General features: G+C 40.5%; 2 protein-coding genes across 3 annotated transcripts; both read right to left on the reverse strand.

The window, feature by feature from the left end:
• Nucleotides 1-4,444: 4,444 nt before the first annotated feature.
• Nucleotides 4,445-5,778, reverse strand: LOC121746935 (transcription factor MYB60-like). 2 transcript variants are annotated; one of them, XM_042140895.1, is made up of 3 exons: nt 5,525-5,778; nt 5,286-5,415; nt 4,445-5,212 (listed from the first exon to the last, which is right to left on the reverse strand). In XM_042140895.1, the coding sequence occupies exons 1-3, from the start codon at nt 5,625-5,627 to the stop codon at nt 4,543-4,545; spliced, it is 903 nt and encodes a 300-aa protein (XP_041996829.1). In that variant the 5' UTR covers nt 5,628-5,778; the 3' UTR covers nt 4,445-4,542. The 2 variants fall into 2 exon arrangements, with proteins under 2 accessions (XP_041996829.1, XP_041996828.1); XM_042140894.1 differs by having other exon boundaries at nt 5,495-5,778.
• A 7,744-nt stretch (nt 5,779-13,522) lies between these two features.
• LOC121749415 (serine/arginine-rich splicing factor RSZ22A-like) lies at nt 13,523-13,981 on the reverse strand. The gene has a single exon (XM_042143987.1). The coding sequence runs from the start codon at nt 13,979-13,981 to the stop codon at nt 13,523-13,525; it is 459 nt and encodes a 152-aa protein (XP_041999921.1).
• Between the last annotated feature and the right edge of the window lie 2,667 nt (nt 13,982-16,648).

Genomic DNA, 16,648 nt, shown 5'->3' on the forward strand with positions numbered 1-16,648 from the left:
ACTAAGGGGCGGGATTAAGAAATGGAAAAGAAATGAGAGAAACAATAAACATGTAACTCAAGATTTAATTAACAAAATAAAGGAAGTGCATTTATTATTGTCTAAGGCAGCGAAATAAATGTCTCAGTAGTATCAAATGTCATTGGTACTACTACTGGAATAAATGACTTAGGAAAAAAAATATATTATTATTATTATTTAAAAAAAAAATTAACACCTATATAAAGGAGGAAATTACAACTGATGTCAAGAGGGCTCGAACTCGCCACCTCATGCAATAATGTCTAAGCTCCTTGCCGCTAGGACAAAGGCTCTGGACGAAAAAAAAGAATATATATATATTATTACAATGGAAAATAGTTTTAAAGAGAGTCGAAGAATGACGCCCATGTAAGACAGGCTTCTTAGGGAGTGTGATCATTCACGGCCTAAATGTTCTACATTATCAACTTAAATGTACTTATATTTCCCAGCAATGACATCAAAACTTAATGCACTTTATATTAGCAATAAAAATCACTTCAAGTAGACATGCTAATAAAAATCACTTCAAGTAGACATGTAACTCTAAAGGTCAGTATTGTGATATAAAATCACAAACATACCAGCGACTGCTGGATCATAGCCAACGACCCGCTAAATGTTGATCCAACAGATCAGAGACTTGGCTGCAATCCACTTGAACCTGTCCACCGACCTGATGGAATTGGGCGGTGCATGATTTAACATATTTTCTCTCCAAGACTTACCTTGTTGGGATAGAAGATATACTCCCTCTGTTTCATGTTAATAGAGTCATTTTTTTTAATTTCGGGAAGTTCCAAGTTAATTGAGTCATTTCTATTTTTGGCAAAAAGTAACTTTCTCTTTTACTCTATTCTCTCTTGATCTCTCTTACTTTATTCACCATCCATTTAACACACTATTATTAAACTCCGTGCCGAAAAGAAATGCCCCTATTAACATGGAACGGATGAAGTACCATATTGAGGAGCACAACTTGAATGCAATAAATAACCCCTAAAGTTTCATCAAATGAACATTTTGTTGCATTCTATACTTAGAGAGATAAATTGAGAAGTTCATGTCCATTTTTCTACATCTATCCACCACGCTTAGAGTTTCAGGCTTAAATTCAAGAGAAGATCAAGACATACAAGATTCTTCCCTTTTTTTTTATCTTAGTTGTTTTATATTTTCTTTGTTTTCCCTACAAACTATAGGTTTAGCATATTTGTCTTTGAGTAGCTAAATCTGTAGAATTCTAAGGATGTGTTAAAACTATCTTGGTTTCTACAATTCATGTTTATGATATCCGTTTGTTCATGTTTATTTTATTCTAAGTTGTTCGATAATGTTTCATGTTTGAGTTACACATTCTATGATTATTTCTTTGCATGTAAAGTAATCGAGAGAAGATTTGTATGTTAGACGAACTTAGTTAAGACTATAATTAATTCCCCCTAAAACGGTATTGTTAATTAAGTGTGAGGACATCTTGAGAGTCTAATTGAGCTTTTTGGAGTTAATAATCTAAGTCCGCCAACCTTAATGTTTAATCTACTTTGCGCCGCATGGGCAATACTTATGTGACTCGTTCTAGTTAAGCATGAATTGTGCTAGAATATTGTAACTATTTTGTATAAACCATAACTGTGAAAGCACATCCCTAGAATTCCATAGTTTCCATTTGTTTTCTCAAATCTAGTTTACTGCAATTGTTTATTTGCTTTCATTTAACTTATTTTATTTTATTATTTTACTTTTTAATCAAACTAAACCACTTTGTTTTCAAATAGTGATAGAAGCCTAGTACTCCCTCCGTCCCTAAAGAATATGGACTTTGGGGTTCGCCATGGGTTTTAATGCAACTGGTAAAGTAAGAAAGAAGTAGAGAGAAAAAATAATTAAAGTATTGTTAGTGGAGAATGAGTCCCACTGTTAGGGTTTGTATACTAGAAATCACATTTCGAGTGATTGAATACTGTAAAACTCTAATAATTATTTTCCAATGAATGCAACAAATTATTTTTGTCATAATGTTGTTATGTTTTACATTTAATGGATGTTTATTGCATATTTAAATGTATAAGCCAACATAACATAAGTCTAAATCTTTGTTCTAGTAGACCGGTTGTTGGCTGCGCTCAATTTAAGGTACGCGGTCAGTTCTGAACAAAGAAACAGAATTCGGGTGCATGCAAATGCAAATACTGATTAATGATTAATGCTTCCTTTTATCTGATGGAATAAAAATTTATCTAATTTCACTCACATTTGGGCAAAAGTCTTGAATATAGTAACTGGATATAAAATTAATATTCAAAAAATCGGATTTCTTACGCCGTAAGGTGAAGGAAGATCACATGTTTCCATCTTGGTAGAGGGAAGGGATAAATAAGGAAATAAACACGGATTTATTTACCATATATATTGATTGGCAAGAACTTCGTGACACTGTGCTGTCCAAGCATCCTTGCTGTCCATCTAGTAGTTTCACTTCATAAAATTGCATGTCTCATGCTTGACATACTTTTTGTGACAACCCTAATTATATATTTCTAAATCGGCCATTCATTACTTCGGCATGCAAACCCTAGCTGGTCGGGTACGATTTAAACTTTGGTAAAATTAAATACTAAAAAAATTACGATTAATACAGAGTATCGTATTTTAGAAGAGCAGTGTGGTGACACCATCGTTAAAATGATAACTTAGGCAAGCAATCTGCGATACATAGACAATCAATCTGTGATACATAGACAAGCAACTCGGTATATGGTTCCAAGCAATCCGCGTACGAAATTAGAGCACTATGGTGACACCATCAGTGGTGGAGCCATAATTTTTTAAGCGGTTCAGTGCTAACGACGCAGAAATAGCTCGTACGTGAGCAATATAAAAAGCCGCGGTGAAAAAATAAATGATAAGAAAATTAATTAGGGAATACATTTTTTAAAGAGTTATTTTTTTTATTTTAGATTTTTTAGTAATAAAGAACAACACATTAAAATTGATTTTATTTCTATACTTAAAATTATAAAATCATTCTTTATGATTACAAATTAAAATGATTTAAAAAAATTACCAGTGAAAAAATCAATAAAAGTTAAGTCCATAAATATGAGAGAACCAACAAAAATTACTAATTTGAAAAAATAAAGAATAGCCACAAGTAAACTACTTTAAAATCAATTTTAATCAAATTACTCCCTCCGTATTCAAAAAATATAAACATTTGAAACGGCACGTGTTTTAATGCAAAATTGGTAAAGTAAGTGAGAAGAATTGGTAAAGTAAGAGGGAGGAAAAGAAAAATGAGTAAAGTAAGAGAGGAGAAGAGAAAACTAGTGAAAGTCGAGTGAGTGGATTGTGGGGTCCATGTCCTAAAATAGAAAGATTCTAAAGTTTCTATTTTTAAGTAACAACCTAAAATGAAAATAGTTGCTATTTTTAAAACACAGAGGGAGTGCTTAGTATTATACTACAAGCATATTTTTACATTTGTAGAGCTAAATAATTTTTTATTCATAAGTAAAATTATTTACGCAAAACTAATAAAAAACAAAAAATGATTACAGATGCATATAACTCGGGGTATGGTATCAAGTAATCAGTTATACGAAATCAGAGATAATTAATTAAGCAATCTGTGATACATAGACAAGCAAATCTGCCACGTGGCAGGATAAAGTTGAATCTGCTCTTAAATCTAAAGGTTATCATTAATAGTAGATTGTTACTTTAACTATAGTTGTTATTTTAGTATAACCCTCGTAATTTGTTAATTATTGACTTGACATGTATATATATGGGCGGACTCCTGAAATGCCAGAACAAACCTAGCTACTGATTAATTCTACTATATTTATGTGAATTACATGCACGTGAACTTTATGAAAAACAATTATAGTCACTATTGTATGCAATTTATCTCGTATATTATTGGAAAGTAGGCGTGCAAATTTGTGTTTACTTGTAGCACTCATTTAATTTGATTTTTATTGTGTGGCTGCAGCTAAGTGCAAATAAACAATAAAATAATTCAGCAAATTGATGCACTCCCTATCGTTGGCCATGGATTTAATGTAGTGCTTTCCGTTTATTAAATGTAGTTTTTTGAAGTCGCCATCTCTACCGTCGGCCTAATAAATATGCCTATAATTGCAATTTCAAGATTGGTTTATTTTTAATTTTTATCACCTCTTTTGTTAAAAAACAACTCAAATTAGTCAAATAATTAATCATGTAATTATGCAGTTAACGTACATTAAAATAAGCGGCACATGTATGCTAGTAAATTTAGCAACAATGACTAATTATAATAACATCAAGTAACTATTGTTAAACAAATTAAAATTAAACACTAAGTAAAAAAGGGGGAGAAGTAGCTAGAGTGTTCCAACTTTTTGAAACCCTAGCAGAGATAAGTAAGTTTCTGAAATTAAATAATTTCAGATGCTCATAACACTTCCATTTCCCTGCTAATATTAATTAATATGCAAATTTAATGATACTCAAGAAATAAAACATATAGTTTGACTAAAATATTGGAGGCAATTCCATAGCTCCTTCAACTTGAGCTGCACTCTCATCCAGCAACCATTTCTCAAGAAACGACAACGGCGGATTCGTCTTCTCGTCGTCGTGCTTGAAGCAAACCTTATCCTGATCAATCAATCCACTGCTGTCAGACCCCTTCTGGCTAGAATCAGACGACACGGCCATGCTGTTCAAGCGTTGTTGTTGTTGATGATGATGATGATCAAACACAAACATCCCTTCCAAATCATGATCACAGGGCATCATCCCGTGTTCGATCTTCTGCGGCCTGTAGCGCAGGACCTCGCTGCTTTCGTGATTCGGGATCATTTTCCCAAAATCGCCGTAATATAATTTATTATCGTGATTGCTAGTTCCGTTTAGGCTGGTGTTAGGCTGGAGAGGCGACGAACGCATCCATCCTTCTAGAAGCCTCGAGATGTTCTCTGCGCTGGAAGCGTACAACGACGAATTCTCCCCAACTCTTAGGCGGCTTGAGTCATGCTTGCTGCTTTCGCCGCTGTAACTCTTTGACGCCAGCTGATGATTTGCATCGGCCACCTCCATGCCGGATTGGAACTTCTTGAGCTTCTTCTTCAAGTGCGTGTTCCAGTAATTCTTGATGTCGTTGTCTGTCCTTTGTGGCAGATATGTGGCTATAGAGGCCCATCTATTCACCAAACATAGTTTATAGCTAATGATATTTAATCAAATTTGAGAAAATTTGTTAGTTAGTTACATACTTGTTGCCTAGTAAAGCTTGTAGATGGATTATCATCCCTTCTTCATGAGGGGTAAAATTGCCCCTCTTGATCCCGGGTCTTAAGTAGTTCGTCCATCGCAGCCTGCAGCTCTTGCTACACCTCAACAATCCTAACAAAACAATAGTAAGACACTATTTCATCATAACTCATCATACTATGATGAAATAGTTTAGACAATAAAACTATACCGGTAGTAGTAGGTACCGCTCTCCAATTACCGGGACCATGTTCTTGAATATAGGACACCAAAATTATATCTTCTTCGGGAGTCCACGGACCTTTCTTGATCCCGACTTTGTCACAGCACGGAGGCCTTCCCATTTCGTCAGAATATGGTTCTTATGGGTGGTTTAACAAAACATGGACTGCGAAGAGGGGCTGGATCGGAGGCCTACTTAATAAGATGGCATGAGTTTAAGGTGATATATATGTTAAGATCCCAAGGAAAAGGGGGCACTGTATGTGTCTTTTAAATGTAGAGGAAAAAGTGAAATGATATGAAGTCAATGTGGCATCCTAATTTATTAGGGGAAATTTTTATAATCACGTGGTAGCACGGCATCTCTTTTATTTTGCTGTTGACCTAAATTAAAAACTTTGCATGTGGTTTTAATTTTGCAAGCTAGATTATTATGTCCATAATTGATGAACATTTATATCTTTCTTTTTGAATTTTTTTTCTTTATGTGGAGTATCATAGTGATAGTGTTAGTGTTAGTATTAGTATGAGTGTACTCTCTCTCATTGATTTTAACAAAGCAAAACGGCCCCCCACAACCCTAGATAATGTATGTAATCCATCCTAGTATCTAGTGTGTTGACTGTATCTGTATATTATGGCAGTTAATGAAGGTTGTTGAACATGGGGATTGTGGACTTTTACTATGTTCTAGCCCATTCATACCATACCATGAATTATTTGATCCATTTTACAGTTTTGATACAATCTTTGAAATTTTGGAAAAACAAAAGGAAACTCCATCCGGTAATAAAAGTAGCATTTTGATATTTTGGTCCGTCGATCAAAGTCTCCATTTGACATTTGGGTTCATCCACCAATATAGCTCTTATTATTCTTTTACTAAAAATAAGTAGATCTCATATACCATTAAACTTATTTCACAACAATTTAATAATTCTTCCGTCCCAAGTTATTTGAGTCGTATTTCATTTTGAGTTTTTTTTTTCATACATAGGAGTTTGAGATACATTCGGCAAGCGAACTAGCCCACCACAACCCCTCGTGGCTCGAATACTTTAGCTTCCCTCCGATCGGGCGTGAACTAGCCAATGTTGGCTCGTAGACTGCACTCCCTCTGACGAGTTCAGCCTCGGTAGACTACCTGCCACCCTCAGACGCGTCCAGGCTCGAAAGCTTGCCAAGCCCCAAGGAAACAACCTTGAACAGGCCCAGAGGGAAATTAATCCCAAAGTCGCGCCATCCAGGAGTCGAACTCAAGACCTCTAGGATGGTGTCATATCCTTGCCACCCTTCTCAACCACTTGAGCTAGGGGGCTTGGATTCGTATTCCATTTTGAGTTTTTTTTTTTTTTTTTTTTTTTAAATTAACTTCATATATTTATATCATATATATGAAGGAGGAAATTACAAATCAACTCCTATAAAAGGAGGAAAGACAAATTACGCCACCCAGGGTTCGAACTCGAGACCTCCAGGATGGACGCGGTATCCAGCACCCTTTACCGCTAGGCCAAGGGGCTTGGATTCGTATTCCATTTTGAGTTGTCTCAAGTTACTTGAGTCATTTCTTTTTTTTTGATAAAATCAAAACCTCTAATCTTTCCTATTTTATTTATTTTTACTTTACTCTCTCTTCTTTCTCTTACTTTATTCTCTCATCTACTTTATTTAACACTCTAAACACAACTTTCTTAAATCTCGTGCCGAAAAGAAACGTCTCAAGTAATGTGGGACGGAGGGAGTATAAGTGTCACGACCGAATTTTCTAAGGATAGAAAACACGGTTGATCGCGACTAATGGGGGAATTAAGAAGCGGGGAAGAAGGAGGAAAAACAATCAAGGGGTACGACATGTAGATCAAAAGGCGAAATTCCATTATCAAATCAAAGTTTCAAATCCCAAAAGTACATAACGTGAATGACATAGTTTAACAATTCAAAGGAAATAAAAGAAATTCTTAAAACGTAGAGTAGCGGAAGCAATTGAGAGTTTGGCTACTACTATGTATGAAGACACAATAGTAACCGGAACAATTATTGAATACAATTCCGGAATCATTGCTCAACATCCTCTGCCTCCCGTCCTCGCTCAACCTGCACATAGGGAAAACATATGCAGGGGCTGAGTACTTGATGCACCCAGTGAACTCATGCCCGAAATACATTTATCGATAGAATTATGTCAGCCATCATTGAGTGAAACTCGGGTTTTTCTTTAAAAGGCCGAGAAACACTAAAATCAGTCCTTTAATAAAATAGTGTCTGCGCGGACAATCGTCATCCTCCATCATATACCATATCTGAACCATCATGTGAAACGAGAATGTGGCCACAAACTCGATCACTAGACCGGCCGACCTAAGGGTCGGCTCACGATCCCCATCAGTGCACTAACCTAAGTAGGGCTTGGACCCTAGTTAGACCCGAATTCGTTAACCATCAATGTCTAGTAGAACATTATTCTAGTAGACAATCAGTTAGGCAATTCAAAACATAAAGTACGGCATGACATAATATTTAAACCACCCTTATCTCACCATATACATATCAATTGCAATTAAAGAGTTTAAGTAATAAAGCCCACCTCAAAAGCTTAGAGTTTTCCTTAAGTAGCTTTTCGTTCCGACTTTTAGCGGCCGTGCGAACCACCTTTTCGGAAAATACATAAAGTACACATCAATCTCGGTAACGAAGACATTTAGAATGTATGCACTCTAATTAGAATCTTTTATTTCTCTTTCTCGGTTTTCGTGCATTTTTGGTTATTCGGCGGCCACCTAAGGCGTCGCATGCGACGTCGGTCGGCCGCTTACGCTCGTTCTTTCCTCCGTTGGTTCCTCGTATTTTCCGTGACGTCGAAAAATAATTTCAAAAAAAAAAGAATTATTTTAGCGTATACTTTAATTATCGCAATTATTTACCTTTGAAAAGTACTATTTCATGCTTAGGGTAAATTATTCATTCTTCAAACGTTCCGAGCTTTAATTAAATAATTTCCCGCGATTTAAATTAATTGACGGCCCAAAAGATATATTTACTTAGCCCACCTTATTCCTCCAAAAAAAATTTAAATTGGTGAGGCCCAACTAAAAAGAGAAAAAAAACATGGCCCAATCTTATCTCACTCTCTATCTCCTCTCCCTCTCCGTCTGAAACCACAAGCAGCCGCCGCCGCTCGTCGTCGGGAGGGCTGCTGCCCGTCGGAAGCTGCTGTCGCCGCCGGGGAGGTCGCAAAGTCGTGCTGCCTCGGTTCGCCGCCGCCGCAGGGCCGCAGGGAAGAAGCTGCTGTCGCCGTTCACCCGCCGTCGCCGCCTGTTCCAGCGCCGCTGCTGTCTCGCCGGGGAGAGGAACGTCGCGGTCGTCACCGTGGGGGTCCAGCTTCCGGGATGTCGTCGGCACCGGGAGAGTCGAGCGCGGCATGTCGGCCGGCGGTGACTGCTTCTCGTTCGAAACTACCCTGAACGACCCCGAATCAACCCGCAACACGCGTTTTCATTATAAAGTTAAGTTCTTTCGTAGTTTCGGTTACGTACGGCGATCGTTTGGTTGATTCTTAGTTGATGTTATTTGGTTGGGTTATGGAATACGAAGGTGTAAAAACAAATATGCAAGGCTATAATAATCTCATGCTTGGTGATATGAAAGAATTATACCTCCAAAAATGGTTGAATTTGGTAGAAGATACACAAAAGATGGTAGCCAAAACTTCCTCCCTTCCTCTCGGCAATCTCCCTCTCGGCTCCTCTCACTTTTTTTTCTTTGTTTTCTTTGTTGTGTAATGTGAAATGTCCGAGAATGGATTAAAGAGGAGTGGTGGTGGCTCTTGGATGGTAGCATTGATTAGGAAGATGGAGAGGTGGAGAAAATGGAGAGTCTCCTCTTTGAGAAGGAAACCGTCGGCCATAAGGAGAAAGAGAAGAAGAAGAAGAAGAAGAAGAAGAAGAAGAAGAGGGGGGAGTTGGGCTTGGTCCACTTTAAATTCATGCTTGGGCTTCAATAGTTTATTTTGGTTTGGGATCAAATTAATTGGAAACCCAAGTTAGAAATAATATCATTATTTGATGGATTAAAAGAGTAATTAGGATCCAAGTTATTTTGTAATTAATTGGACTCTAATTTATTTTGAAAAAACCCAAAATAAGTTCATACTTTATATTTTCGTATTTTCCTTCGATAACTAAAATTCACGGGTCTTTATTAATTTTGGTTATCTCGTTCTTCACAACCCAAAAAAAAATTAAAGTACGTTTAACGGCACAACTTATATTTGGTGTTGTCCCAAATATAATCCCTTCAACCATTCCTCGATTTACGCACGTCGTCTTCCAAAAAAAAATATTCATCTCCACGTATTTCATTCGTCTTACTAAATATAGCAATTTTGTCGTCATTCTTTCAACGAGACCTTCAACATGTCTCTCAATGTTCATAAAAAAAGGACGTTCCAAAAAAAAAATCACATCATCACATAGAAACCATACTATTTTTCAAAGCACATTTAACGAGAAACATCATATAACGAGATAATTTTATCAATTATTTGTTACATAAAATAAATTTCATACTTAAGGTACGGGTGTTACATTCTACCCACCTTAACAGAAATTTCGTCCCGAAATTTACTCATTTCTAACGAACAACTCCGGGTATTTCTCTTTCATTTTATCCTCGAGTTCCCAAGTAGCCTCCTCGTGGCCATGGTGTTTCCAAAGTACTTTCACGGACGCGATCGATTTATTCCTCAATTCTTGCACTTTCCTGTCCAGAATAGCTTCGGGCTTCTCCTCATAACTCAAGTCGGGATTCAATATCATTTCCTCTTGATGAACCACGTGTTTGGGATCGAACACATACTTTCGTAATTGTGACACATGGAAAACATTATGCACAGTCCCAAAACTCGGCGGTAATGCCAACCTATACGCTACGGGTCCCACCTTCTCAAGGAATTCATAAGGCCCTACGTATTGTGGCTTCAATTTCCCCTTTACACCAAACCTCGTTACCCCCTTCGACGGAGATACCTTCAAGAACACCTTATCTCCCGTATTGAACTGTAAATCTGTACGTCAGACATCAGCATACGACTTCTGTCGGTCTTGAGCTTCTTTTATCCTTTGTCGAATTTGTCGCACGACCTCAATCATCTCTTCGACCGAATCTGGCCCGAGTATTTTTCTTTCACCAACTTCATCCCCAGTAGAGTGGTGATCTACACTTCCTCCCATACAATGCTTCATATGGGGCCATATTTATTGTCGCTTGGAAACTGTTGTTATAGGCAAACTCGATCAACGGTAGTACAACTTCCCAATTTTCTCCTCAGTCAAGAACCATGGCTCTCAACATATCCTCGAGAGTTTGAATCGTTCTCTCAGACTGTCCATCGGTTTGTGGATGGAAAGCAGTACTAAAATTCAGTCGTGTACCAAGCTTTCATTGCAGATTTATCCAATACCTTGAAGTGAACCTTGTATCTCGGTCTGACGTGATTGTTACTGGCACCCCATGTAGCCGAATGATTTCTTTCACATAAATCCGGGCCAGTTTGTCGGATCCATGAGTTATAGGGATAGGTATAAAATGCGCACTCTTGGTGAGGCGGTCTATGATTACCCAAATGACTGTATTCCCTTGCCGGGTCTTTGGTAATCCCATCACAAAATCCATGGCGATATGTTCCCATTTCCACTCTGGGATTTCCAACGGTTGCAGCTTCCCATAGGGTCGTTGATGTAAAGCTTTTACTTGTTGACACGCCAAACATCTTTCCACAAACGAAGCTATGTCCCTCTTCATTCCATCCCACCAGAATGATCCCTTTAAGTCCTGGTACATCTTCGTACTTCCAGGATGAGCGGTGTATGGAGTCTCGTGTGCCTCGATCAAAATTTCATTTCGAAGTCCTTCGTCGTCTGGCACACAAAGTCTCCCTTTATAAGTGAGAGCATTATCAGCCTCCTCTCGAAATTTCTCTTGCTCCCCCTTCCTCACCTTCAGTCGAACCTTCTCTAAATTTTCATCATTTCGTTGTCCTTCTATTATCCTTGTTCGCAGTTCGAATACCACTACCAAAGTGGCGATCTTTCCTTTCACGATCTCCGGAGCTCTCACTACTTCCAATCGCATTTTGCTGAATTCACGAATCAACTCCGCTTCTTGAGTGAGAAAGGTTTCCAATTGTGGTTGGGCTTTCCGGCTCAATGCATCGGCCACTACGTTTGCCTTGCCCGGATGATAGTTAATGCCACAGTCATAATCCTTGACCAATTCAAGCCATCTGCGTTGTCTCATGTTCAAGTCTTTCTGTTCAAAGAAGTATTTCAGACTCTTGTGGTCGGTAAAAATCTCACACCGAACTCCATAGAGATGGTGCCTCCAAATCTTCAATCCGTGCACAACGGCTGCTAATTCCAGGTCATGAGTGGGGTAGTTCAGTTCGTGTGGCCTCAACTGCCGTGAAGCATAGGCAATCACCTTACCATTCTGCATCAAAACACATCCGAGTCCAACCTTAGACGCGTCAGTGTAAACCACATAGTCTACTCCCGGTTCCGGCACGGCTAGAATAGGTGTGGTGGTCAACTTCTCCTTCAACAATTGGAAACTAGCCTCACACTCCGGTGTCCAGTGGACCTTGGTCCCCTTCTTCAGTTGTTGAGTCATCGGCCTTGCGATTTTAGAAAATCCTTCAATAAATCTCCGGTAGTACCCTGCCAGTCCAAGGAAACTCCGAATCTCGTTTGGGGTCTTTGGCGCCTTCCACTGTTGTACGGCCTCCACCTTTGTGGGGTCAACTCGAATCCCTTCGGCCGTCACAATATGCCCCAGAAAGTTTACTTCCTTTAGCCAGAAATCACACTTACTGAACTTGGCGTACAACTTCTCCGTTCTTAGTGTTTCCAGCGTGATCCTTAGGTGCTCCTCATGTTCTTTTTCATTCTTCGAGTAAACCAGCACATCATCTATGAACACCAGGACGAACTTGTCCAAGTATGGATAGAATACTCGATTCATTAAGTCCATAAATACTGCAGGTGCATTTGTCAGTCCAAACGGCATTACTACAAACTCATAATGCCCATACCTCGTTCGGAACGCCGTCTTGGGTATGTCTTCTCTTCGTACTCTCAGCTGATGATATCCTGACCTTAAGTCCATTTTTGAAAATACTCCTGCTCCCCTGAGTTGGTCGAACAGGTCGTCTATCCTCGGCAGAGGATACTTGTTCTTGAGGGTTAATTTGTTCAGTTCTCGGTAGTCTATGCACATTCTCAAGGTCCCGTCTTTCTTCTTCACAAACAGCACATGTGCTCCCCACGGCGATACACTGGGTCGGATAAAACCCAAGTCCAAAAGTTCTTGTAGCTGGATTTTGAGTTCTTCCAACTCTTTCGGTGCCATCCTATAAGGTGCCTTCGATACTGGTGCGGCTCCTGGTTCCAGATCGATAGTAAACTCCAATTGTCGATCAGGCGAAGGGCCTGGCAACGCGTCGGGAAACTCACGTACTACCGCCACATCTTCAACTTTCCTTTCTTTCTTGTCATGTCCTTGTAGATAAACGAGATAGGCAGGACGCCCCTTTCTAATCATCGTAGTTGCTTGATGTGCCGATATCACATAAGTCCGCTGATTCATTGAAATTCCGTGGAAAGTAGAAGGCTCCTTTCCCGGGGTTTGTAACGAGATTTGTCTCTCTTGGCATCGAATAGTGGCATAGTTTTCAGCTAGCCAGTCCATCCCCAGAATAATGTCAACGTTATCCATTGGCATAACATGTAGGTTGTGAGCCACTAAGCTAAGTTCTCCCACCATAAATTCTATGTTCGAGCAAGATTGTGAAAGGTCTATAAGGCCTCCTACCGGTGAGTTCACATTCATCTTATGTTCAAGTTCATCAACAGGAAGTCTTAAAGCATTTACGCAGGAGTGCGATATAAAGGAGTGCGACGCACCCGTATCAAACAGAACAGCAACAGGCATGTCAAGTAGCGTTCCCATACCTGCCAGATTATCTTGTTTTGGATCTCCCTGTGGGGACTTTAGCTTGCTTGCGTCCCAAGGCATAGGCCCTAGCTTGAGTGGGATATGGTTGGCGACGCTGTTGTGGTTGCTGAGGTGGTGTGGGATTCCCTCGAGGCCCATTCGGTATTCCCCCAACTCCAGTGTTATTGTTGCTCGAGCACTCTTTGGCGAAGTGTCCAACTCCACCACACTTGTAGCACACGTTTGTCCCGACTCTGCACTCCCCCATGTGGTTCTTCTGGCACTTGGCGCAGGGAGGTGCTCTCTGACGGAAATCTCCACTTTGGTATGGAGCAGCTTGCTTTCCTTTGCCCCGAGCAGAGTTTGGGGTACCCTGGAACCTCTTGTTGTCAAAGGGTTCGCGGTTCCCGTCCCCCTTCCTCTTATCTCGGAAATTCTGCTGTGGGGTCGGCGGTGTGGGTGTAACTGTCTTTTCCCGTGGCATCGCTTCATCCACGTCCAATGCACAAGACAATGACTCGGCATACGAGAGTCTTCCACGGCATGCTAGAGCCATTCTTATTTCGTGCTTCAAACCGGCACAAAACTTCTCCGACATTTTCTCGTCAGTATTCACCTGCTCCGGTGCGTATCGCGACATGTCGCATAGGGCACGGTCATATTCAGTCACTGTCATCCGCCCCTGCTTCAGATTGTAGAACTCGGCCTCCTTAGCCTTGCGGTAACTCCTCGGGATATACTTATCATAGAGTTCCTCCTTAAAGTTTTCCCAAGTTAGGGCGACCAGTTGTTCCTGCGACATCGTTCGCTGCTTGGTCTCCCATCAAAATTCCGCGGACCCCGTGAGCTGGTAGGTCACGCACGATAGGCGCTCCTGATCGATGCACCTTAGAAACTTGAAGATATGTTCTATGGCCCGAATCCAGGTCTCAGCCTTGGCCGGATCTCCCATTCCATCAAAAATGGGAGGACGTTCCTTCCGAAACTCCTTCTCAATGTTTCGTTCCGGCTGTGGCGGTGGTGGAGGTGGTGGTGGTGGTTGTCCTTCAGGGCCCACACTACTTTGGGTCTCGTTGCTTGCCTCATTCTCGTGATGAACGGCTGCACATCGGGGAGGCATTCTGTTCAACACATGCGTTAGTACCAAAAGTCCGATTTTACCATCACCACACCACACCACACAACCTTTCCAAAAGTGATTTCACAAACTTTCCCACACATAACAAGGTAAAACGAACACAACGATAAAACAACGGAAACTTTATTAACTTAAAACAAAATAGTACGTGTTTCCACAAGGTCTTTGCAACAAGGAAAACCAAAACTTCAAAGAAAACATTACATCGTTCGCCAAAACAAAACATTCAAAGCTAGCAAAACAGTAAAAGGAACACTACTCCTCGGGAGCTCTCTCATAATTCGCCCCTTCCTCACTTTCAACCTCAACCTTCCTTCCAAGGGGCTCTTCTTCGGGGTCATCCTCATCCTCCATGGGATCCTCCTCGTCTTCAATCCTCATCTTCAAGAGGATCTTCCTCCTCTTCCTCATCGTTCTCCCTCACATAAGTAGCGACGTCGATATGCTTATCGACCACAAGAACTTCCGTCGCGGGAGGTGCGGAGGTGCGCATCCCAAGTCTCCTCCTCTTGGGGAAGTTTGGTTGCGGCGTCTCACCCTCGTACCGACCCCCGCTGTAGGGGCTGCGACTCGATGAGGATGCCTCTCTCCTAGGTGGAGCATAGGGTGGCGGTCCGTCACGAGCATCGACCAGGGCTTCCAAGAGGACCTTCACAAAACCATGCATGTCTCCTTGCACACTATAGTCAGGGAGCTTATGCCAAAAGTATGGCCGCGAAGCCTCGTCGGCCCACCTATTCCAAGGTGCCGGTAATCCATCAATCAATCTCTTAATGCCTTCATAGTGCCTCACTCCACACCCATGAGCATCCCGCCATAGTGCCAGGTAGTCGGCAACATAAGACATCAAAGGGGCCCTCTCGTCCCTCTCGAACCCGCGATACAGTTCCACCGCCCGCAGTCCATTCTTGACGTACCTTCCCCTTAGCGGTGCGTGGATCATGATTGCCATCTACATGAAAGTAAGTTCCCTTATCAACTAGTCGCAGAAAAGAATAAAGCAAGGTAGAGAAAGATAAAACGCGTAGAGAACGTCATACGTGCTACCGTGCATATACCTGTCGATTTCCATAAGGAAAAGTCATAACAATTCTTTTCTCCCTTTTTCATCTAACGATAGATGTTGCGTATTTTGTAAACGTAGCAATCTGCAATTTCATCGATCTTTCGATCTAGCGTTAGTCGCGCTTCACAAGGTTGTCCTTATCTCATCATCTCATCATCCCTTGGAATTCGCGTCCCATTCGTTTCATCAATACTTGTATCGTCATCACCGAAGAAATTCGTATGAACGACTGGCCTACACCAAAGGCTGTTGAAGTCTACTTCTCAAACATTCTCATTCGTTATCACTTCCAATATTCCTCGTTCAAACTTTTACCTTCTTTCTTGTTGAGCGCGGTGAAACAGAGTGTTGAGCCTTAAATGGATACTCTTTTAGTGTTGAGCTCTCGGTCCAGAGCGGAAGGAAAAATTGCTCTGATACCATTCTGTCACGACCGAATTTTCTAAGGATAGAAAACACGGTTGATCGCGACTAATGGGGGAATTAAGAAGCGGGGAAGAAGATGGAAAAACAATCAATGGGTACGACATGTAGATCAAAAGGCGAAATTCCAATATCAAATCAAAGTTTCAAATCCTGAAAGTACATAACGTGAATGACATAGTTTGACAATTCAAAGGAAATAAAAGAAATTCTTAAAACGTAGAGTAGCGGAAGCAATTGAGAGTTTGGCTACTACTTTGTATGAAGACACAATAGTAACCGGAACAGTTATTGAATACAATTCCGGAATCATTGCTTAACATCCTCCGCCTCCCGTCCTCGCTCAACCTGCACATAGGGAAAACATATGCAGGGGCTGAGTACTTGATGCACCCAGTGAACTCATGCCCGAAATACATTTATCGATAGAATTATGTCAGCCATCATTGAGTGAAACTCGTGTTTTTCTTTAAAAGGTCGAGAAACACTAAAATCAGTCCTTTAATAAAATAGTGTCCGCGCGG

This window comes from Salvia splendens, chromosome 9 (assembly GCF_004379255.2).
Source record: "Salvia splendens isolate huo1 chromosome 9, SspV2, whole genome shotgun sequence".
NCBI lineage: Eukaryota > Viridiplantae > Streptophyta > Magnoliopsida > Lamiales > Lamiaceae > Salvia > Salvia splendens.